This window comes from Salvelinus fontinalis, chromosome 1, assembly GCF_029448725.1.
Source record: "Salvelinus fontinalis isolate EN_2023a chromosome 1, ASM2944872v1, whole genome shotgun sequence".
Classification (NCBI taxonomy): domain Eukaryota; kingdom Metazoa; phylum Chordata; class Actinopteri; order Salmoniformes; family Salmonidae; genus Salvelinus; species Salvelinus fontinalis.
This window is the reverse complement of record NC_074665.1, coordinates 28,754,172-28,779,283: the sequence shown is the minus strand read 5'-3', so window position 1 is coordinate 28,779,283 and position 25,112 is coordinate 28,754,172. Positions and strand designations below refer to the sequence as shown.

General features: G+C 42.5%; 1 protein-coding gene across 2 annotated transcripts in view; it reads right to left on the bottom strand.

Annotated features, from left to right (window-relative positions):
* Nucleotides 1-25,112, bottom strand: part of LOC129852416 (serine/threonine-protein phosphatase 2A 56 kDa regulatory subunit delta isoform-like) — a 48,654-nt gene that overhangs the window by 17,526 nt on the left and 6,016 nt on the right. For both annotated transcript variants that reach the window (XM_055918272.1, XM_055918273.1), the window contains exon 3: nucleotides 12,713-12,890. In XM_055918272.1, coding sequence (XP_055774247.1) covers nucleotides 12,713-12,890 — 178 coding nt within the window. The remainder of the gene's footprint in view (nucleotides 1-12,712; nucleotides 12,891-25,112) is intronic.

The following is a 25,112-nucleotide window of genomic DNA, read 5'->3' as shown; positions in this document are numbered from 1 at the left end:
CCGTTTGGGTGCGACCGTACCATGTGACGCATCCCGTGTTCTACTATCTGCCACGTATAGAAAGAGGTTGTACTTTTTCTATGAAAGCCGAGACCCAACTCTGTTCGTTGGGCTCGTAACTCTGCACCATTGAGTGATTGTTAACCGCTCCATTTTTGCAAATCGTATAATAAAGTTGTTGTTTGAAGAATATAGTCTCTCTTCCTTTTGGTTAGAATTTCCACAACAATCCGCTCGTAAGGCGCTACAGAGGGTAGTACGTACGCCCAGTACATCACTGGGGCCAAGCTTCCTGCCATCCAGGACCTATATACTAGGCGGTATCAGAGGAAGGCCCAAAAAACTGTCAAAGACTCCAGTCAACCAAGTCATAGACTGTTCTCTCTGCTACCGCACGCCAAGTGGTACCGGAGCACCAAGTCTAGGTCCAAAAGGCTCCTTAACAGCTTCTTCCCCCAAGCCGTAAGACTGCTTAACAAATTAATTACAACAATTTATTAAATGGCCAACCAGACAAATTACATTGACCCCCCCTTTTATTTTTACAGTCTTGCTACTCGCTGTTAATTATCTATGCATAGTCACTTTACCCCTACCTACATGTATAAATTACTGTGACTAACCTGTACCCCCTGTATATAGCCTCGTTATTCTTATTGTGTTACTTTCTACTACATGTTATACTTTAGTTTATTTAGTAAATATTTTCTGAACTATTTCTTGAACTGCATTGTTGTTTAAGGGCTTGTAAGTAAGCATTTCACGGTAAGGTCCGAACCTGTTGTATTCAGCATGTGTGACAAATAAAATGTGATTTGATTTTAAGTAGAAAAATATGTTGATTCACCCTACTTGTAGAGAAACTTCCTCCTCTCTTTAATGTTGATGAAACGGTCGATCACTGTCATACCATACGCACTTCAATCAATCAATTAAGTTTATTTTATATAGCCCTTCGTACATCAGCTAATATCTCGAAGTGCTGTACAGAAACCCAGCCTAAAACCCCAAACAGCTAGTAATGCAGGTGTAGAAGCACGGTGGCTAGGAAAAACTCCCTAGAAAGACCAAAACCTAGGAAGAAACCTAGAGAGGAACCAGGCTATGAGGGGTGGCCAGTCCTCTTCTGGCTGTGCCGGGTGGAGATTATAACAGAACTATGCCAAGATGTTCAAAAATGTTCATAAGTGACAAGCATGGTCAAATAATAACTTAAAATGTTTTGATGTCCGATGTCTACCTGGCTAAAATGCTTGCTCGCTAAGACTAACTTCCGTTCTTGGGCAACGTTAGCTAGTTAACATTAGCCTTCTACATCAAGCTACATATGGAACTTTCATCCTCTAAGGCCAGGGGCACAACAATGTATGAATTAAATGGTTGGATCAGAACTGCCGTTATAATCATTGGCCAGTACGGAGAATTAAGTAAAACCACAAGTCCAAATCCCTAAGGGCAAATTTTAGCTACCTGGTTAACTAGCCACCGGAGGACAACACAACAAGATGCAACAACTCAAGTTTTTCTGTCAAATGACTAATGCTGTCAATGGGATTTGAAAGGAGCGTCGACAAATCCAAGCTGACTTCCTTTGACACTTTCTTTTGGTGCGCCAGGACCCTTCACAGTTGAACTCGCTCAGTTTAGCTCGAAGCAGATAAAAATAATTGCCTATACTGTACATGTTTTGACAAAGGAGGTCAGATGTTCGCTGGCTTCACTTGCCTTAAATGCTACAGGCTCCAACAAAATGTCAAACTCGTTTAGACGAGGCAGCATCAGATAGATGGACTAAACGTGGAGAGAGAGGGGCGCCGTTTCGCTCGCTCTTGATACTTTCTCCTGGGAGATACCGTGCATTTAGAAAGGTATTATTTGATTTTTATTTCACCTTTATTTAACCAGGTAGGCCAGTTGAGAACAAGTTCTCATTTACAACTGCGACCTGGCCAAAATAAAGCAAAGCAGTTCGACAAGAAAACAACAGAGTTACACATGGGATAAACAAAAAAGTACAGTCAATAACACAATAGAAAAATCTATATACAGTGTGTGCAAATGGAGTAAGGAGGTAAGGCAATAGAAGCGAAGTAATTACAATTTAGCTAATTAATTCAGACCCCTTTACTTTTTCCTACTTTTGTTACGTTATAGCCTTATTCTAAAATGGGTGAAAACAATTTTTTACCTCAATCTACACACAAATCCCCATAATGACTAACAGAAAACAGCTTTTTAGAAATGTTCGCAACTGTATTAAAAAACAAAAATACCTTATTTACATAAGTATTCAGACACTTCGCTATGAGACTTGAAATTGAGCTCAGGTGCATCCTGTTTCCATTGATCATCCTTGAGATGTTTCTACAACTTGATAGGGGTCCACCTGTAGTAAATTCAATTGGTTGGACATGATTTGGAAAGACATACACCTGTCTATATAAGGTCCCACAGTTGACAGTGCACGTCAGAGCAAAAAAACAAGCCATGAGGCCGAAGGAATTGTCCTTAGAGCCCAGAGACAAGATTATATAGAGGCACAGATCTGGCGACTGGTACCAAAACCTTTCGGCAGCATTGAAGGTCCCCAAGAACATAGTGGCCTCCATCATTCTTAAATGGAAGAAGTTTGGAAAAACCAAGACTCTTCCTAGAGGTGGCCGTCTGGCCAAACTGAGCAAACAGTGGAGGACGGCCTTGGTAAGGGAGAAACTGATGGTCACTTTGACAGAGCTAAATGGGAGAACCTTCCAGGAGGACAACCATCTCTGCAGCGCTCCACCAATCAGGTCTTTATGGTACAGTGGTCAGACGGAAGCCAATCCTCAGTAAAAAGGTACATGCCTGCATGTAATTTGCCAAAAGGCACCTAAAGGACTCTGACCATGAGAAACAAGATTCTCTGGTCTGATGAAAGCAAGATTGAACTCTTTGGCCTGAATGCCAAGCATCACGTCTGAAGGAAACATGATGCTGCCACCACCATCCCTATTGTGAAGCATGGTGGTGGCAGCATCATGCTGTGGGGATGTTTTTCAGCAGCAGGGACTGGGAGACCAGTCAGGTTTGAGGGAAACATGAACAGAGCAAAGTACAGAGAGATCCTTGATGAAAAACTGCTCCAAAGTGTTCAGGACCTCAGACTGGAGTGAAGGTTCACCTTCCAACAGGACAGCAACCCTAAGCACACAGCCAAGACAACACAGAAGTGGCTTTGGGACAAGTCTCTGAATGTCCTTGAGTGGCCCAGCCAGAGCCTGGACTTGAACCCAAACGAACATCTCTGGAGAGACCTGAAAATAGCTGTGCAGCAACACTCCCCATCCAAGCTGGCAGAGCTTGAGAGGATCTGCAGAGAAGAATGGGAGAACTCCCCAAATACAGGTGTGCCAAGCTTGTATTGCCATACTCAAGGCTGTAATCGCTGCCAAATATGCTTCAACAAAGTACTGAGTAAAGGGTCTGTAAATAAATACTTATGTAAATCTGATATTTCATTTGAACATTTGCAAACATTTCTAAAAAACAGATTTTTTTCAAGAAGCCCAAACAGATATAATGCTCGACTAAAACGTAATCATTTAAATCCTTGCTTACATTTGTTTACAATCACACGTCTCTCTATTATGCGTAGGAATACTTGAACAGATTTCATGAATTAAAATCACTTGGAGCTGATTTCCTGGTGTTTCTTTACCATTTTTTCAAATAAGTAGATTTCTGGGGGCTCAGGAACACTTGGGGGGCCAAACATGGAAACCTTGCTATAGGCTACAGTCAGGTAATGAACACATTATACATACACATTTAATTTTGATTACAATTATTTGTCAATAATTATTGAATTAGAAAAACAAATATTCTACTTTATTGCCCTATATTACACACACACACATCACATAAATTAAGTTTTACCCTGTAGATGATAGGGATTGGATTGCACTTTTTCCAGTTCTGCATTCACTTGACAGACCTAACTTGAATGATTATATACAGTAGCCTATCAAGTGTGGTCTATGATATGCCTTTTCATATTAGCTAATATTTTGTTAAAGCTTAGTTAGGCAATACATTTAAGCAATTAACTGATTATACATTTAGCACATTTTTAGTTAATAATGCTGTTATTCGTTTGTTTATCGGTAAAAAGTACAGGGAAATAAACTGACAAGATAGTGTCCATGATTATAAAAATTAACATTGTCCACATTCTTTTTCCAAATAACACAGGAAGGATTTCCTCGTGTAGGTTTTCACTTGGATTAATAGAACTCTTGAAGCACACATTAGGCCCAGAGCTTGCACAGGTGCGTATTACAATGTGGTAAAGTACTTATTTATTCCTTCTCACTATTTATGAAAAACCCTCTCACTTGGTATCAATTTGGAGTCAATGTTTTTTTTTTTGGGGGGGGGGGGGGGGGGGGTTATTTGTCAATTTTTTTGATCACCTCACTTTTCTAGAAAATAAATAAATCAGTTCAAACAGTAAATAACCTTTGTTCCTGCTTTAGCAATCTAGCTAAATGTTTTGAGTTCCCATTTCTTCAGGTGGTGAAAAATATAGCCTATAGCCCAATATACACAAAGATGTTGGCAAATTCTCCGAAGAGCCAAAAATAAATATGATAATTCTGGATCCTATTTTGACAGGTTGCGCATCAAAATATATAATCATGCATTCCCTGGATATGTTAGATGAAATTTCATACTATTTTTGCGTTGTATTTATTGTCCATATAGCAAAAAAATTGTAAATTTATCACAATATGGATTTTTCCCATGCTCTAACACAAAATACACACAAGCGCGCTCTGAGGAGGAATGTAGCATAACACACCAATGTGACCTCTGACCTGTATGGGCTGAGATCTCAGGTGCTCAGAGATCATCCGTATGGATCAGTTATTTTATCATAAGTAATCCTAGTTCACTCCCCATTCTTTCACAGAATTCTCTCAAACGCATAATGAACTCCAAGTGGTGAACTAAAACAACCAAGCGGACCTATCATTTATTCTCTGCGTGCATTTGCGTCCAAGCTTCAAATCCTCTGTGATCTTTGAAATACAACTGTAGACTTTAATATGCATGCCATGGGAAGCTGCGAGAGAGGGAGTGTCTGTAGGGACATGTGTAACACAGCCTCAGGCACTAGACAGACGCACACAGCAGCAAGGAGCCACTGGACAATATCGCTGTCTGTTGGGAAAAATAGTCCTAATGCAAAACCCATGGCTGAATCGCCCTGGCGAGGAACAGCAGACAAACACTGACCTTTCTCTGTGAGATTACTGTCGTAACACTGCAGTGTGAAGCAGATGTTTGTGATCAATAAAGAAAATCAATATAGCTTATGAAGGGCTAAAGCAACACATAATAACGCTACAGCAATAAAGTCTCTGCTGTACATGCATTAACACCATTTCTTTGACTACAGCTATAAGTGAATTCATCACAAGCGTGTGACCGATGTTGACTGCACAGTGTGTATGGAACAGGGAAATGTCTGCAGCCACGTCCAAACAACAAATATTCGACTGAGAAACAAGCATCTACTACATGGTTAAAACATAATAATAATAAAAAATAACAATGCATTTATTTAAATAAATAAAAAATACTTATTTTTTTCTCTCAGTTTAACTGTTGTGAGGTAGAATAGTAGAATACACAAGGTGCAATTTCAAAATGTGGTTTTGCAGTTACTGATAGACACTCCATTAGCCTGTCTGCTAACATTTTTTAGATTGGTATATTAGCTGGCTACTAGATTAATTTACCAATCTAAACTTGTAGTAATCAAGGTCAAATCAGAGGAAATGTGGCCCCTCATGATGAGTACAGATTTTTGTGGCCCCAACCCCATCAAAGTTTCCCATCCCTGATCTACTACAAACCACACGTACATATTTTAGTATTTGTTTTCGTTTTCTAAAAAGAGACACCATGGGCTTTGACCATAGTCTATGCACTTATTCTATTTGCTGGTTAACAAATCATTTTCATATCAAATTCAATTGCGGAGGCATTTATCTTGAACTAAAATCATAATTCACCAGAATTTGTAAATCTTCAGGTATGTCAAAAAGACTAGGTTGTTGAGTGAATGTGAGAAGCGGCTCTGCCTAGTCTGCCTGCATTAGGGTTGAATGGTGGGAAACCCTTTTACTGCCCAAAACCACTCCCTTTTCCCGGGATAAATAACTGCAAAAAAACAGTCAATTATAATAAATTATTTATATGAACAGCATGGCATGAAATGGAACTGTTAAATTATATGCAATGTCCAAATCTGCCTTCTCTACGGCCCTCTCTACGGCCCTCTCTACGGCCCTCTCTACGGCCCTCTCTACGGCCCTCTCTACGGCCCTCTCTACGGCCCTCTCTACGGCCCTCTCTACGGCCCTCTCTACGGCCCTCTCTACGGCCCTCTCTACGATTCAAAGCTCAGCGTCAAGACAGACAGCCCATCTCAGTATGGAGCACAGTTCACAATGCATGTAGACCGATCATCTCATCATGGTAACTTTTTTCATGACAGACATACCTACATCTGCTGCAACATAGCCTATGCTACAGTAACAAAGACTGAATGCTGGTCTAATTTACCCATCTCCATCTGGCTTTCGGGGGTCACATTTTGTTAATTGCTGCAGAGCACTCTCTCGCAGTTTCTCTCGCTCCCCATAAACTCCATTCAAATAGCATCCAAAACAGATAATCCTGTTCTAGATTGATATATAGCCCTAATATATACAGTACCAGTCAAAAGTTTGAACATACCTACTTATTCAAGGGTTTCTCTTTATTTTTTACTATTTTGAACATTGTAGAATAATAGTGAAGACAAACACTATAAAATAACACATGGAATCATGTAGTAACCAAAAAAAGTGTTAAACATCTGAAAATATATTTGATATGTTTTAGATTCTTCTAAGTAACCACCCTTCGACTTGACAGCTTTGCACACTCTTGGCAGTCTCTCGAACCAGCTTCACCTGGAATGCTTTTCCAACAGTCTTTAAAGAGTTCCCACATATGCAGAGTACTTATTGGCTGCTTTTCCATCACTCTGCGATCCAACTCATCCCAAACCATCTCAATTGGGTTGAGGCCAGGTGATTGTGGAGGCCAGGTCATCTGAATGACTTGGTGTGTCCAAACTTTTGACTGGTACTGTATGTCCTAGTCTACCTTTCAGGTAATACACTGCTCAAAAAAATAAAGGGAACACTTAATCAACACAATGAAACTCCAAGTCAATCACACTTCTGTGAAATCAAACTGTCCACTTAGGAAGCAACACTGATTGACAATAAATTTCACATGCTGTTGTGCAAATGGAATAGACAAAAGGTGGAAATTATAGGCAATTAGCAAGGCACCCCCAAAAAAGGAGTGATTCTGCAGGTGGTGACCACAGACCACTTCTCAGTTCCTATGCTTTCTGGCTGATGTTTTGGTCACTTTTGAATGCTGGCGGTGCTCTCACTCTAGTGGTAGCATGAGACGGAGTCTACAACCCACACAAGTGGCTCAGGTAGTGCAGTTCATCCAGGATGGCACATCAATGCGAGCTGTGGCAAAAAGGTTTGCTGTGTCTGTCAGCGTAGTGTCCAGAGCATGGAGGCGCTACCAGGAGACAGGCCAGTACATCAGGAGACATGGAGGAGGGCGTAGGAGGGCAATATCCCAGCAGCAGGACCGCTACCTCCGCCTTTGTGCAAGGAGGAGCACTGCCAGAGCCCTGCAAAATTACCTCCAGCAGGCCACAAATGTGCATGTGTCAGTTACATTGTGTTGTTTAAGTGTTCCCTTTATTTTTTTGAGCAGTGTATATTAAATGAGTAGCAGCAGCGTAAAAGAAGGGATGGGCGCAAATCAAATAGTCTGGGTAGCCATTTGATTAGATGTTCAGGAGTCTTATGGTTTGGAGTTAGAAGCTGTTTAGAAGCCTCTTGGACCTAGACTTGATGCTCCGGTAACGCTTGCCGTGTGGTAGCAGAGAGAACAGTCTATGACCAGGGTGGCTGGAATCTTTGACAATTTTTAGGGCCTTCCTCTGACACTGCCTGGTATAGAGGTCCCGGATGGCAGGAAGCTTCGCCCCAGTGATGTACTGGGCATACGCACTACCCTCTGTAGCGCCTTGCGGTTGGATTGGCCGAGCAGTTGCCATACCAGGCAGTGATGCAACCAGTCAGCATGCTCTCGATGGTGCAGCTGTTGAACCTTTTGAGGATCTGAGGACCCATGCCAAAACTGTCTTGGTGTGCTTGGACCATGTTAGTTTGTTGGTGATGTGGACACCAAGAAACTTGAAGCATTTAACCTGCTCACTGCAGCCCCATCAATGAGCAGGGGGGCATGCTCAGTCCTCCTTTTCCTGTAGTCCACAATCATCTCTTTTGTCTTGATCACATTGAGGGAGAGGTTGTTGTCCTGGCACTACACAGCAAGGTCTCTGACCTCCTCCCTATAGACTGTCTCGTTGTCAGTGACCAGGCCTACCACTGTTGTCAACGGAAAACTTAATGATGGGGTTGGAGTCGTGCCTAGCCGTGCTGTCATGAGTGAACAGGGAGTACAGAGGAGGGGACTGAGCACGCACCGGAGGGGCCCCCGTGTTGAGGATCAGTGTAGCGCATGTGTTGTTACCTACCCTTACCACCTGGGGGCGGCCCATCAGGAAGTCCAGGATCCAGTTGCAGAGGGAGGTGTTTAGTCCCAGGATCCTTCGCTTAGTGATGAGCTTTGAGGGCACTATGGTGTTGAACGCTAAGCTGTAGTCAATGAATAGCATTCTCACATATTCTCACATGTTCCTTTTGTCCAGGTGTGAAAGGGCAGTGTGGAGTGCAATAGAGATCGCATCATCTGTGGATCTGTTGGGGTGGTATGGAAATTGGAGTGGATCTAGGCTTTCTGGGATAATGGTGTTGATATGAGCCATGACCAGCCTTTCAAAACACAGGGACTATGGTGGCCTGCTTGAAACATGTTGGTATTACAGACTCTGACAGTGAGAGGTTGAAAATGTCAGTGAAGACACTTGCCAGTTGGTCAGTGTATGCTCGGAGTACACATCCTGGTAATCCGTCTGGCCCTGCGGCCTTGTGAAGGTTAACCTGTTTAAAGGTCTTACTCACAAGGGGCCATCCGGTGTGGCGCAGTGGTGTAAGGCACTGCATCACAGTGCTAGCTGTGCCACTAGAGATTCTGAGTTCGTTCCAGGCTCTGTCACAGCCAGCCGCGACCGAGAGACCCATGGGGTGGCGCACAATTGGCTCAGCGTCGTTCGGGATAGGTGAGGTTTTGCCCGGCAGGAATGTCCTTGTCCCATTGCCCACTAGTGACTACTGTGGCGGGCCGGGTGCAGTGCACGCTAACACAGTCGCCAGGTGCACGCTGTTTCCTCCGACACATTGGTGCGGCTGGCTTCCGGGTTAAGTGGACATTGTGTCAAGAAGCAGTGCGGCTTGGTTGGGTTTCCGAGGACCCACGGCTTTTGACCTTGTTGCAGCAATGAGACAAGACTGTAACTACCAATTGGATACCACGAAATTGGGGAGAAAACTGGGTAAAAAAAAATATGAAAAAAAAATGAAAATTACAAAAAAAGAAGAAGAAAAAAAGGTCTTACTCACATTGGCTACGGACAGCATGATCAAACAGTCATCCGGAAAAGCTGATGCTCTCATGCATGTTTCAGCGTTACTTGCCTCGAAGTGAGAATAGATGTCATTTAACTCGTCTAGTAGGTTCGTGTCCCTGGGCAGCTCGCTGATGTGCTTCCGTTTTGTATCCGTTTTGTATCCGTTTTGTATTCTGCTTTTGGTTGGGGTTTGTACGTACAGTCACTGTGGGGATGACGTCATCATTGCACTTATTGATGAAGCCAGTGACTGATGTGGTGTACTCCTCAATGCCATCGGAAGAATCCCGGAACATATTCCAGTCTGTGCTAGCAAAACAGTCCTGCAGCTTAGAATCTGATTCATCTGACCACTTTTTTATTGACCAAGTCACTGGTGCTTCCTGCTTAAGTTTTAGCTTGTAAGAAGAAAATCAGGAGGATAGAATTATGGTCAGATTTGTCAAATGGAGGGTGAGGGAGAGTTTTGTACGCGTCTCTGTGTGTGGAGTAAAGATGGTCTAGAGTTGTTTTCTCTCTGGTTGCACATTTAACATGCTTGTAGAAATTAGGTTAAACAAATTAAAATTTCCCTGCATTAAAGTCCCCGTCCACTAGGAGCGCCGCCTCTGGATGAGCGTTTTCCTGTTTGGTTATGGCCGTACAGGACAGCTCATTGAGAGCGGTCTTAGTGCCAGCATCGGTTTGTGGTGGTAAATAGACGAAAACTCTTTGGTAGATATGATAAGCTGTAGACTACACTGAAATACTCTACCTCAGGCGAGCAAAACCTTGAGACTTCCTTAGATCTCGTGCATCAGCTGTTGTTTACTTGTTTACAAATATACAGACTGCCATGTACTGTACAATACAGTAATACAGTTCACACTCAAAACGTTTAGTCTCCTGGAGCTAGTTTCACTTATTTACACAAGAGAGCATAGGCTATAGCTAGCTACATCGATGGGCTTTTATGTCTTTCTGCCGTGCGTAATGTGCTGTAGCCTATATCATACTGTATATGCATTGGATAATGGCACAATCATTTGAGCTTTTTTGGGCTCATTAAATGTGATTAGTGTAGAGCTCATAAAATGTATTTAATATATGGCTCATCAGGCTCAGGTAGCATCAGGTTAGAATGTTAATAACACATAATTAGTTAAATAAAGTCCACCTGTGTGGAATCTAAGTGTCACATGATCTCAGGATATATACACCCGTTCTGAAAGGCCCCAGAGTCTGCAACACCACTAAGCAAGCGGCACCACCAAGCAAGCGGCACCATGAAGACCAAGGAGCTCTCCAAACAGGTCAGGGACAAAGTTGTGGAGAAGAACATATCAGGGTTGGGTTATAAAAAAATATCAGAAACTGAACATCCCACGGAGCACCATTAAATCCATCATTAAAAAACAGAAAGAATATGGCACCACAACAAACCTGCCAAGAGAGGGCCGCCCACTAAAACTCACAGACCAGGCAATGACGGCATTAATCAGAGAGGCAACAAAGAGACCAAAGATAACCCTGAAGGAGCTGCAAAGCTCCACAGCGGAGATTGGAGTATCTGTCCATAGGACCACTTTAAGCCATACACTCCACAGAGCTGGGCTTTATGGAAGAGTGGCCAGAAAAAAAGCATTTGCTTAAAGAAAAAAATAAGCAAACACGTTTGGTGTTCGCCAAAAGGCATGTGGGAGACTCCCCAAACATATGGGAGAATTGAAGGATGTCGCTAAATACAAGGAAATTCTTGAAGGAAACCTGTTTCAGTCTTCCAGGGAATTGAGACAGGGACGGAGGTTCACCTTCCAGCAGGAAAATGACGTTAACTTCTTATGGCTGCAGGGGCAGTATTGAGTAGCTTGGATGAAAGGTGCACAGAGGTGCCCAGAGGAAACGGCCTATTCCTCAGTCATAGTTGCTAATATTTGCATATTATTATTAGTATTGGATAGAAAACACTCTGAAGTTTCTAAAACTGTTTAAATTATGTCTGTGAGTATAACAGAACTCATATGGCAGGCAAAAACCTGAGAAGTTCCCCTTCCTGTTTGGATTTTTTCTGGGGGTGCTAGATTTTCAACCAAGCTCTCATTGAAATTACAGCGAGATATTGATGAGTTTTCACTTCCTACGGCTTCCACTAGATGTCAACAGTCAATAGAACTTTGTCTGATGACTCTAATGTGAAGGGGGGCCGAAGGAGACAGGAATTAGTCACCACTGCCACGAGCTGACCATGCTTTGACCACGTGCGTTCACGTGATAGGCATCTCCGTTCCATCGCTCAACTGAAGTCAATCTAATTCTCCGGTTGGAACGTTATTCAAAATGTATGTTAACAACATTCTAAAGATTGATTCAGTACATCGTTTGACATGTTTCTACTGACTTATGGAACTTTTGGACATTTCGTCACGTTATAGTGGACGCGCTTTGTGACTTTGGAATTGTTTACCAAACGCGCTAACCAAAGTAGCTAATTAGACATAAATAACGGACATTATCGAACAAATCAAGCATTTATTGTGGACCTGGGATTCCTAGGACTGCATTCTGATGAAGTTACTTTCTGAAGGCACTATCCGTATGATTAATTCGAGGGAAGACAAGACATACAGTTCTGCCTTTTGAAGTACTGGGATGAAAGGGCCTACATCCATGTACATCATCATACTACATGACTGATGCAAGTGGTAGGGATCTGACGAAAATAAGCCAATAAAAGCTATTGCCAGTAAGTACTCAGAGATGCTAAACGATCAACATTGCTTATGTGTACCTCCCTGATCATCAAAGCCACCACAGGTCGAATAATAAGTTCTGGGTGGAGTGAGGGGAGAGGATGTAGGATATATGGGTGTCTATGAATAGGACACAGTTATTGTGTCCCCAAGCTTGCACTTGTACACTTCCCATCATGAATTTAAAAATGGTGAAAACCTCCTCCAGCCAATGTGTAGACCAAGCCAATGCTTTTAAATCTGTAAAGGGAACAGCACAACTGAGGAGAAAGGTGGAGAATCAGGATACAGCCAGAGAAGCTGGTGGGTTAGTTGGTGATACCTTTGAGGGCAGGAAGTTTCTGCAGCTCGCGGTTCTTGGCGAGGTTGAATCGTGATGAACTCTGGCGACGCTCCTTCTTGACGATCTGGGGACCGCTAGAGTACTTGATCTTGTTGAGCTGAGTGGGTGGTGGGGTGCTGTTGCTGGGCCGCTTGCTGGCAGTCTGCTGCTGCGCCGCCTGTGGACAAGACACACAAAAAAAAAATCACAATGAGCTTGTTGAAGTATGTTGAGGCTTGGAAAAGTTTAAACCACTGAAAATGAAATTCAAGATGGAGGTTAATGCCAACTAAATGCATAATATTGTCCTCCTGAAACTTTGAGTAAAACATCACTGCCATTTCTTGGGAGTGACATTTACTATCAAAGTAGCTCAATCTAGTAGATAAAAATATTAAAAAACATAAAATCTGGTATAGTGTTTCTCACTAGCTGCTTGCCCATATTACAGTCACCATGCAGATAACAGTAAATGACTCCACAAAGACTCATTGGCTTGGTCTAATGATGCGTGCTCAGAGGGCCTTAGAAATCATTTTTGCAGAGAGAGAAGCTAGTGTGGAAGGAGTTTTCCGAATATGAGGATCATGTCTCTGTCAATTCAGAGTCTGACAGTGGGTTGGAAGAAGAGAATGAGATTGACCCTCAGCCAGCCCCAGGACCAGCCAGTCAGCAGCAAGCCCCAGGACCAGCCAGTCAGCAGCAAGCCCCAGGACCAGCCAGTCAGCAGCAAGCCCCAGGACCAGCCAGTCAGCAGCCAGCCCCAGGACCAGCCAGTCAGCAGCCAGCCCCAGGACCAGCCAGTCAGCAGCCAGCCCCAGGACCAGCCAGTCAGCAGCCAGCTCATCAGCAGCCTGGAGGAGGAGAAATATGGATGCCCAAAACATTATGAAATTGAAATGGTCTTCTTGCCCAAGGAATGAGCCACCCCGCATGGCTGCCAATGTGATAAGGATGCAACCAGGGCCGACACAGATGGCGGTTACTCATGTGCAGAACATAGTCTTCATTTGAACTGTTCATCCCAGGCACCATCCAGAAAATCATTCTGGACTGCACTAATTTGGAGGCAAGGCATGTTTTTGGAGAGAGATGGACCAAACTCATTTACATGCATACTTTGGGGTTCTTATCCTTGCTGGTGTTTTCAGGTCCTTACCGGGAATCCACAGAATCCCTGTGGGATGCAAAAACTGGCAGAGAACTTTCCGTGCAACGTCTCTGGAAAACGTCTACTTTATTTCCAGGATTATCCGCTTTGATAACTGAGACACCAGACCAGCTTGGCGGCAGCAAGACAAGCTAGCTGCAATCAGGTCAGTGTGGGACCAGTGGGTGGACCACCTTCTCCTGTTCAACAACCTTGGGCCCAACGTTACTGTTGATGAACAGCTTATGCCATTTAGGGGCTGCTGCCCCTTCAGGCGGTACATACCGTCTAAACCCGCAAAATATGGAATCAAGATCTGGGCTGCCTGTGATGCTGCTTCATCATATGCGTGGAACTTGCAAGTCTATACAGGGAAGCCAGATGTAGGAGCCCCTGAGAAGAACCAAGGGATGCGGGTTGTCCTGGACGTGACACAGGGACTCTGTGGCCACATCATCACATGCAATAACTTTTTTACTTTGCGCAAGCTGGGACAGGAGCTCCTCAGAGGAAGCTGATGATGGAAGGAACATAACAAAAAAACAAGCCAGAGCTGTTGAACACACGGAACAGGCCTATCAATTCCTCTAAGTTTCTGTTCACAGCCGAACACGTCCCTAGTGTCCTACGTGCCAAAGAAACTGTATAGGGATGGGAGAATCTGTAGCCAGGAACATCAAAAAGCAAATATCATTATCGATTACAATGCCACAAAAGGACGGGTGGACAATTTAGACAAGCTGGTGACTGGCTAAAGCTACAAAAAAAGAACCTTACGCTGGCCACTTGTGATATTCTTCAACATCTTGGACATCTCGGTGTACAATGTGTTTGTCATCTGTTGAACCCAGATTGGGACAGAGGGAAGCTCCGGATGAGACGGCTCTTTCTCCAGGAACTGGGCAAGTCATTGGTAAGACCTCAAATACAGAGGAGGTAACATATCCCAAGGACCTCAGCTTCTGCAGCCATTGTGAGGAGGATTCAGGAGGATGCTGGTGCCCCATCTGCCTGACCCACAGAACCAACACCTCCAATATCAGAAGTGATGTTGTTACATGTGTGTGTCTGACTCTCCTACCCTGGCCTGCTGTAACTATACATGTGAGTGAGATATTAGTAAGATTCCTGAACTAAATGTTTTCAACGTTTTAGATTGAGTCGGTAGCAGCAAGAAGAAGCGCTGCAATGTGTGTGGACCCAAGGACAGGAAGACACAGTACACATGCATCAAGTGCAAGAAATACATTTGCAACACACCCAAAAACTCTGTCCCTCATGTGGTGTGTAGACCGGACTTCATTTGTGTTCAATGGGGCTCATTTACCATTTCCATAAAATACTGTATGTAAAATGTGTTATTCCAATGTTCAGTTCAAAGCAATAAACATAAATTAGTGATGAAAACCTTGCATCATTTACATTTGTTCAAGATAAACATGATTTATTCCACCCATGTCTTGATTATAATTGATTTGTTTACAAAAATCCCAGAGCTTTTATTGATAAATGTGATCTAGCAGAGGTAAACGGCAAATATGAACCATGTATGCGGTCTATATTGCTTGTAAATGATATGTCAACATCTAAGTATTTTTAGGTAAATTATGGCTCTATTGTTTTAAAAACTCAATAATGTTGTGGGTCCATCAGACCCGCGAACATTGGGTGAAGTTGAGTCTTTTAACCGAAACGTCACAGACGAGACAAAAACATGAACCTGCCCCTTTAAAGGGCGGGAGGTTACCATGGTAGCGCGACTAGTCATGTTTGTGACTGCTCTATTGAGTCTGACTAGTAGAAGCATTGTCTTCTCTTCCCTAGCAGTTGAAACTCAAACATAGAAAAACATCCTTGCTTGTGAACAAAACAATGCCAAGAAACTTTCGTTGACTTTCGTTTCAAGTAAATTAGACCATTTTTTTTTTACGCCTGTGGTGTGGCCAGCACACCTAAAAATGAATATTTCACTCTCACCCCCAGGCAGGCAATGTTGCAGCGCGAGGTGGAATAGGCCATGTAGGATTCGTAGTTATTTGACTTTGTGCGATTAATTTACCAGCTATGAAGCGAAGTAGCAAAATAATTTGAAAACAGCAACTGCCGCATTTATTTTACTATAAAATTTATTCATCTTTTTTATTTTTTATTAACAAATACAAGTGAAATGCTTACGTTGTGGATCCCTGACCACCCGCCAACGTGGCTGGTGAAATAGACATCTTACCCAAAAATCTACCCGCATTTGGCTTGTAACAGGTGTTAATTTTAACACAATATTAGGAATTGAATTTAGGCCCTGATAATGGGTCTTGGAAATTGTAGTTCTATGCTAACCTAAAATTCTCTATTCGCATATAATTCTTAGACAAGCTTGTCATTGGATATGCAGGTGCTCTTGTAAATAGAAGGGGAAAAAGTAAATAGGTTTACTGCTCTCATATGGTCCATGCTGACTGACTGGTCTAGAATCAAGTGGACAACCACGTCTTTCTACTTCATTTGGACTCGATTATGCATGAGTAACACAGGGCTCCATTCAGGAGTAACATCAGCAGCTCCGTTGTAATATTAAAACAGTTATGTGGAGGTTAAACTGTAAGTCTCTTGGCTTTACAAACCACTTGCAAGGCCCCTGTTCCCGTAAAGGCCAGTTCTCCATCCCTTACATCCTTGCTAAGCCTGCCTAGTGGCCGTGCCATGAGCGTTAACGACACTCTCTGCCATCAGGCTCAGGCTTACAGGGGCATTTCCTGTCTAGTTACGTCACGTAGTCCCGTGTAGCTCAGTTGGTAGAGCATGGCACTTGCAGCGCCACGGTTGTGGGTTCGATTCCCACGGGGGACTAGTATAAAAATGTATGCACTCACTACTACTGTAAGTCGCTCTGGATAAGAGCGTCTGCTAAATGACGTAAATGTAATGTAAATGTAGTTGAGACCAGGAGAGATTCCCTGAGGAAGTTACCTCTACGCTTAAAAAGGTAATTCCATTGAATAAATTCACTGTAGTATCCTGTTGAAATAGAAACACATTCAGTTTCAAAAGGTCCCATGTTGAAGGTAAAAGCGGTCTCAATAGTTGAGTCAAATGACACTCCAGTCGAAAGGTCTGAGTGAAAATAAAAAAGTTAATGTACTGTAAAATGGTGCAGATAACGTTACTCAAGCAACTGTAGTACTCTCGTTGAAGTACAGTAAAGGGATCTGTACTATTAATTAGCTTTTGAAACGGCTTCCCCCTTCTTACGAGACCATGGGAACGGATCAATCCAGAAGTGAATAATAACACCACCATCAAAGGGCGGTTCTTCATACTCAAGACAGTGTAAAATACCTATCCAACTGAGCAACACGTTATATATTGGCCTGCAAAGATCAAGTATGGTAATTAAGCCAGAATTATACATTTTCAATTACAACTGTGCATGGCTTCATTTAGGCCTACATCTATTGATTTATCGTTATCATGACCAGAGAGACATGTAGACAAATTCTAAACAGCAAATACAACAATAATGGTATAAGCACTGGGTCTGTCTTCCAAAACTCCAACAAGGCATCCTTTTCCTCAGCTCCTTACTCACATTACCTTTTGACAGGTGGAGATACTGGATACGTTTTCACTATGGACCTATCAAGATCAATGATGCAGACAGAAAGGAAATGGAAAAAGGTTGCCTTCTAAACAGTTGACCCAGCCTTTATCATTGCATACTGTATAATGTTTGAGAGAGCAAAGTCTGCATGCAGTGCATTCACACATCTGGGCATGTTTTTGAAAACCTCTGGTAGTGATTGTTGTATGTTATGGACCATTCCCATCAGACACAGGTTGGCGCTTGCCCAAGGCATGGCAGAGATGGCCTGAATAGGCGGGTTTGCATGACTGAGCCGATCTCAAAATAGACCCAATCAATAGCCTTTCACCCCACGCAAAGTCAAACCCTAAGCGCCCTGAGTTTCCTGTCATCAATACCGTTCTCTGGACTGTGGGATGTTTTGAAAGCGCAAACACTATCGTTTGTTAAGGTACACACGCTTATACGAGAGGTTAACAAACCACAGCGACTAATGGAGTGTATCCAGTGTCTAGCCAATGTTAATGAGGTGTAAAGTTCCAGGACATGGCGATACAACACATACAATACTTGCTTATACTATACAGCCGTGTTTTTCAACCCTTTTCTTGCGGACCCAAGTTTGTGCTCACATTTTTCTTCTAAACGAGCACTAACACGACTCGACTTATCAACTAATTACTAAGCCCTGGATTTGTTGAATCAGGAAGTTGATTAGTTCAATCGGGCGTGGGTTCTATATCCTATAGTCCTATATGATTGCAATCACTTTCTGACTGCACCCCTTTTGATTTGAACAAAACCTTTCATACATGTTTGCCCATTGTGGAAGTGGTCAGAAGGTGACTTTTTGGAACTGAATAACAAAACATTCAGGAGATAAGTGCTCAAAGTTGACTCATTTTGTATACCCCTACCATGAGACGCCCATGTCTTAATCACTGAAAAATATAAATGGTTGAGTTTGATATCATTTGAAAGCTTACAAAAACAGGATTGTTAAACTATTCTATGATTTCTTGAGAATGTTTATTTTTATATATGTAATTTTTTAAGCTTTAATATCAACTATCTAAAAATCTCTATTGGGTTGAGGTAGGGTGATTGTGGAGGCCAGGTCATCTGATGCAGCACTCCATCACTCCTTCTTGGTCAAATAGCCCTTACACGGCCTGGAGGTGTGTTTTAGGTCATTGTCCTGTTGAAAAACAAATGATAGTGGGACTAAGTCCAAACCAGATGGCATGGTGTATCGCTGCAGAATGCTGTGGTAGCCATGCTGGTTAAGTGTGCCTTGAATTCTAAATAAATCACAGACAGTGTCGCCAGCAAAGCACCCCCACACCTCCTCCTCCATGCTTCACGGTGGGAACCACACATGCGGAGATCATCCATTCACCTACTTTGCATCTCAAAAAGACACGGCAGTTGGAACAAAAAAATCTCAAATTAGGACAAGTTTCCTCCAGTCTAATGTCTATTGCTTGTGTTTCTTGGCCCAAATAAGTCTCTTCTTATTGGTGTCCTTTAGTAGTGGTTTCTTTGCCGTAATCCAACCGTGAAGGCCTGATTCACACAGTCTCCTTTGAACAGTTGATGTTGAGATGTGTCTGTTACTTGAACTCTGTGAAGCACTTATTTGGGCCTCTGCAGCAGAGATAACTCTGAGTCTTCCTTTCCTGTGGCGGTCCTCATGAGAGCCAATTTCATCATAGCGCTTGATGGTTTTTGCGACTGCACACAAGAAACGTTAAAAGTTAACTGATCGTCTTAAAGTAATGATGGACTGTGGTTTCGCTTTGCTTATTTGAGCTGTTCTTGCCATAATATGGACTTGGTCTTTTATCAAATAGGCCTATCTTCTGTATACCACCACTACCTTGTCAAAACACAACTGACTGGCTCAAACGCATTAAAAAGGAAATAAATTCCACAAATTAACAAGACACACCTGTTAATTAAAATGCATTCCAGGTGACCACCTCATGAAGCTGGTTGAGAGAATGCCAAGAGTGTGCAAAGCTGTCACCAAGGCAAAGTGTGGCTACTTTGAAGAATCTCAAATATAAATATAGTTTGATTAGTTGAACACCTTTTTGGTTACTACATGATTCCATGTGTGTTATTTGATAGTTTATGTCTTCACTATTATTCTACAATGTAGAAAATTGTTTTAAAAAATAAAGTAAACCTTGGAATAAGTAGGTGTCCAAACTTTTGACTGATACCGTATGTGACCCTGTTTCATTTGAACGTTTTTCTTTTTTTGCCTTTAAAAAAAATCTAAATGTGTTTTTATGCAGAATTTCCTTCTGGACAATGGTTACTTTCATGTGCCTTAATAACACACTTGTATGCCATCTGTAAATACAAATCCAATTGTTAAATTACGAGCCTAGTAGGTTTAGCCACAGAAAAATACAGGAACCTTCTCGCTAGCCATGATGGCTGATATAATGGAGGGATTGGACATGCTGACAGATTCATTTCAGATTGGTCTGCCTTGTAACATGCTTCTGTCTATAACATGAGCTGCTCAGTATATGTGTATAATCCTGTCTACCGCAGCTTTTTAATAAAGATATCATGAAGACCTGAAAAAAGGTTTTGCTACTGCTCTCAACATTGCCGCCTTAAGTTAATAGCACTTCGACAAAGCTCATTCGGAAGAAGTTGTGATGGACTACTTTCTGGAGGATGATTGTGCCATGCTGACTTTGAAAATGAAATCAGACAATGAAGAAATCCTTGATTTAGGGAAATACATTTTAATTGAACCAGACATTGTAGAGTCTTCTGATGACAGTGGTGGGGAAGAAACGGTGTCGTTGTCACGGAAGAATTTGACCGAGTTTTGAAATCAGTGGAATGCCCGGTGGAAGCAGAGAGATGATTGCCAAATGCGGAAAGTCCAAAAAGAGAACACAGAAATAAGGATGTTGTAATCTGGAGACAGGTGTTTCATACATATTCAAACTAAGGGAAACCATGGCATCCACGTCAGAGGGAGAGAAAGGTTCATTTTCTAATTTAGTCATAAAGTCAATTTCATTGAAAATGAAAGTGCACTGTTAGCTAGCTAATGTTACGTGTATGATCATTGAAGTAATATTATTTGCATCTCAGAAAGACATTTTCATTGCTAGTTATAGCCTAATGTTAGCCAGCTAGCTAACATTGAAACTAGTTGGTTAGCTTTAGCTACCTGCAGATTTATGCATGGTAGTATTGCCGCGTTCAAAACAACTGGGAACTCTGAAATATACGAGGTCAAATCATGACGTCAGTAATCTTCAGGTCAGAAAGTTGGAGCTCTAGAAAGAGATCCGAGATCCCAAAGTTGGAGTTCCGCGTTAGATGACCGTTCAAAGCGATTTTTTCAAGTTGGAGCTATTTTTTTTCTAATTCACAGTTCTTTTGAACTCGGCATTAGAGTTGAGATTATGGTTCATTGTTAGCTAGCTAGCTACAGTTGAAGTCGGAAGTTTACATACACCTTAGCCAAATACATTTCAACTCAGTTTTTCACAATTGCTGACATTATATCCTAGTAAAAAATCCCTGTCTTAGGTCAGTTAGGATAACCATTATATTTTAAGAATGTGAAATGTCAGAATAATAGTAGAGAATGATTTATTTCAGCTTTTATTTCTTTCATCACATTCCCAGTCGGTCAGAAGTTTACATACACTCAATTAGTATTTGGTAGCATTGCCTTTAAATTGTTTAACTTGGGTCAAACGTTTTGGGTAGCCTTTCACAAGCTACCCACAATAAGATGGGTGAATTTTGGCACATTCCTCCTTACAGAGCTGGTGTAACTGAGTCAGGGTTGTAGGCCTCTTTGCTCACAGATGCTTTTCAGTTCTGCCCACAACTTTTCTATAGGATTGAGGTCAGGGCTTTGTGATGGCCACTTCAATACCTTGACTTTGTTGTCCTTAAAACATTTTGCCACAACTTTGGAAGCATGCTTGGGGTCACTGTCCATTTGGAAGACCCATTTACGACCAAGCTTTAACATCCTGACTGATGTCTTGAGATGTTGCTTCAATATATCCACATAATTTCCCAGCTCATGATGCCATCTATTATGTGAAGTGCACCAGTCCCTCCTGCAGCAAAGCACCCACATACAACATGATGCTGCCACCCCCCGTGCTTCACGGTTGGGATGGTGTTCTTCGGCTTGCAAGCGTCCCCCTTTTTTCTCTAAACATAACGATGGTCATTATGGCTAAACGGTTCTATTTTTGTTTCATCAGACCAGAGGACAGTTCTCCAAAATGTGCAGTTGCAAACCATAGTCTGGATTTTTTAATGCCGGTTTTGGAGTAGTGGCTTCTTCCTTGCTGAGCGGCCTTTCAGGTTGTGTCGATATAGGACTCGTTTTACTGTGGATATAGATACTTTTGTACCTGTTTCCGCCAGCATCTTCACATGGTAATTTGCTGTTCTGGGATTGATTTGCACTTTTCACACCAAAGTATGTTCATCTCTAGGAGACAGAACGCATCTCCTTCCTGAGCGGTATGACGGCTTCGTGTTCCCATGGTGTTTATACTTACGTACTATTGTTTGTACAGATGAACATGGTACCTTCAGGCGTTTGTAAATTGCTCCCAAGGATGAAACAGACTTGTGGAGGTATACAAATGTTTTCTTTTTTTTTTCTTGGCTGATTTCTTTTGATTTCCCCATGTTGTCAAACAAAGGCACAGTTTGAAGGTAGGCCTTGAAATACATCCACAAATACACCTCCAATTGACTCAAATTATGTCAATTAGTCTATCAGAAGCTTCTAAAGCCATGAAATCATTTTCTGGTATTTTCCAAGCTGTTTAAAGTCACTGTCAACTTAGTGTATGTAAATGTCTGACCCACTGGAATTGTGATACAGTGGATTGTAAGTGAAATAATCTGTCTGTAAACAATTGTTGGAAAAATGACTTGTATCATGCACAAAGTAGATGTCCTAAACGACTTGCCAAAACTAGTTGTTAACAAGAAATTTGTGGAGTGGAAGAAAAACGAGATTTAATGACTCCAACCTAAGTGTATGTAAACTTCCGACTTCAACTGTACATATCCTAACAAAAGTCTCCACTATGCAAGGAACCATTTCACTGTACCGTTTAAACCTTCTGTATCTTGCGCATGTGACAAATAAACCTAGATTTTATTTGATGTTGTGTGTGTTTATGAGAGACGGTAATGTGAAGAACAACATTACCTGCACCAAAGTCAGATTAGGATAACGGCCAAGAACTAGACAAAGTGTATTTTTACTACTACTTTTGGTACAACTTTCACAACTTTTAGTCTTGAAATCTTTGGTTGTTTACTACACTGTGAATCCTCAAAGAGATGGGTGGGGCTAAGGCTTAAGCGGGTGTGAACGATGCTGAATGGGTAGAGCATGAACCTGCAGGAGCGGGTCACTGCTTTGATGTTTGCAGAGAATGTCAGGGTGTTGTCCAAGGTCACGCAAAGGTTCTTTGCACTCTGGGAGGGCGACACTGTGGAGTTGTCAACCGTGATGGAGAGGCCTTTGAGCGGGCAGTCCTTCCCCAGGAGGAAGAGCAGTTCAGTCTTGTCGAGGTTGAGCTTGAGGTGGTGGGCCGACATCCACGTTGCGATATCTGTCAGGCACACAGAGATGCGTATTTCCACCTGGGTGTCAGAAGGGGGAAGGAGAAAAGTAGTTGATTGTCATCCGCATAGCAATGATAAGAGAGATCATGTGAGGATAAGATGGAGCCGAGTGACCTGGTGTATAGAGAGAAGAGGAGAGGGCCTAGAACCGAGCCCTGGGGTACACCTGTAGTGAGAGTGTGGTGCACAGATCCTCTCCACGTCACCTGGTAGGAGCGGCCTGCCAGGTAGGATGCAATCCAAGAGTGTGCAGAGCCTGAGACGCCCAGCCCTGAGAGGGTGGAGAGGAGGATCTGATGGGTCACGGTGTCAAAGGCAGCGGATAGATCTAGGAGGATGAGAACAGAAGAAAGTCAGCTTTGGCAGTACGGAGAGCCTCCGTGACACAGAGAAGAGCAGTCTCGGTTGAGTGACCCGTCTTGAAGCCTGACTGGTTAGGGTCATGAAGTTTGTTTTGAGGGAGATAATGAGAAAGTTAAGAGACAGCACGCTTAAGTGTTTTGGAAAGAAAAGAAAGGGATACAGGTCTAACGTTTTTGATGTCAGATGAGTCGAGTGTTGGTTTCTTGAAGAGGGAAGCAACTCAGGCCATTTTGAAATCAGAAGGGATGCAGCCAGTGGTCAGGGAGTTGATGAGGGAAGTGAGGAATGGGAGAAGGTCTCCCGAGATGGTCTGGAGAAGGGAGGAGGGGATGGGGTCGAGCGGGCAGGTTGTCGGGTGGCCAAACCTCACTAGTCGCAAGATGTCATCTGGAGAGAGAGGGGAGAAAGAGGTCAAGGCGTAGGGGAGTTCTGTGTGAGTGAGACCAGTGGACTCAGTAGTCTGAGTAGCGCATAGCCTATAGAAATGTTGCACAAGATGAGCTCATGTGCTCTCCTGAAGTGTATGATTTGATTTTTGAATACATTTGCATTGATGTCAGGGTGATTAGAGCAAGTTTGGTAGGCTACTAATGACCAGCAGCAGCAGCAGCAGAGCTTGGAGAAGGCTAATTACCATGACTAAACGGTCACAGGGAATTTGACTGCCGGCATGACACGTGACCACGGGTTGTGGCGGTAATATGGTCCCCGTAACAGCCCTAGCTGGAACTGTCAGTGAAAAGTAGAGCAGCCCAGTCAGGCATATCGCAATATTTCGAAATTAAATTACTGGAAAACATCGTTTGGAAAGCAAATGGCTACTGTAAAGAGAAGACAACGAAAATACTAATCTGTCTTTTAGTTATCAAAATTCTCAACTTAAAAATTGGGCCTATAGCCTATCTTACTGGTACCACATAGGCAATATCCCCGGTGAGTGCGCACATTCACTCTTTAATCGCTGGGTCAGTGCCACTTAAGTTTGTTTTTGGACAATCATTTCTTCCTCCAGTTTAGATGGATGTCCTTCTATTTGTGTCTCCCCTTCTAGTAGGCCTATTATATGGACAGCATTGTAATTTGTCCTATTCAAAAAATAATATGCCTCCAGTCAGTGTAGTAGAATTGCATGAAATAGGTTTTTCCAGTGCAGAGAAAGAAGAAACGTATCGGATATAGCCTACAGCCCAGGACACTACGCTGTACGCGCTCAGCAATGAAGACTTTTTTACGATTGAGTTATACGATTAGACTAAATTATGGCCATCCAATTTACTCATCACATTACGAGTAGTAATCCATCTTACATAAATCTGCAAATCCAATGAGGCATGGAATGTTTTATTATAAAAGATGCATTTTTATGGTGATTCTCCTCACTTGAAACTCACGCGCCACCTATGCGTAGGTTAGGGATTTGCTGTTCTTTACTCATCTTGTTGGCAGAGGAAAATTAATTGCGGACAGTTATTCTAACATCTTCAAAGTGCATGTTCTGTTAAGATGAATTACCATAATCTAAATGTGATTTCTGTCATTCTGAGCACCGTGGGTGGACGCCCAAATCAGGTTACACAGGTTGAGCACCTCTATGTCCTGAATGTTTTGTCATATTCAGGTCACTTTTTGACTACTTCTACCATGTGCAAACA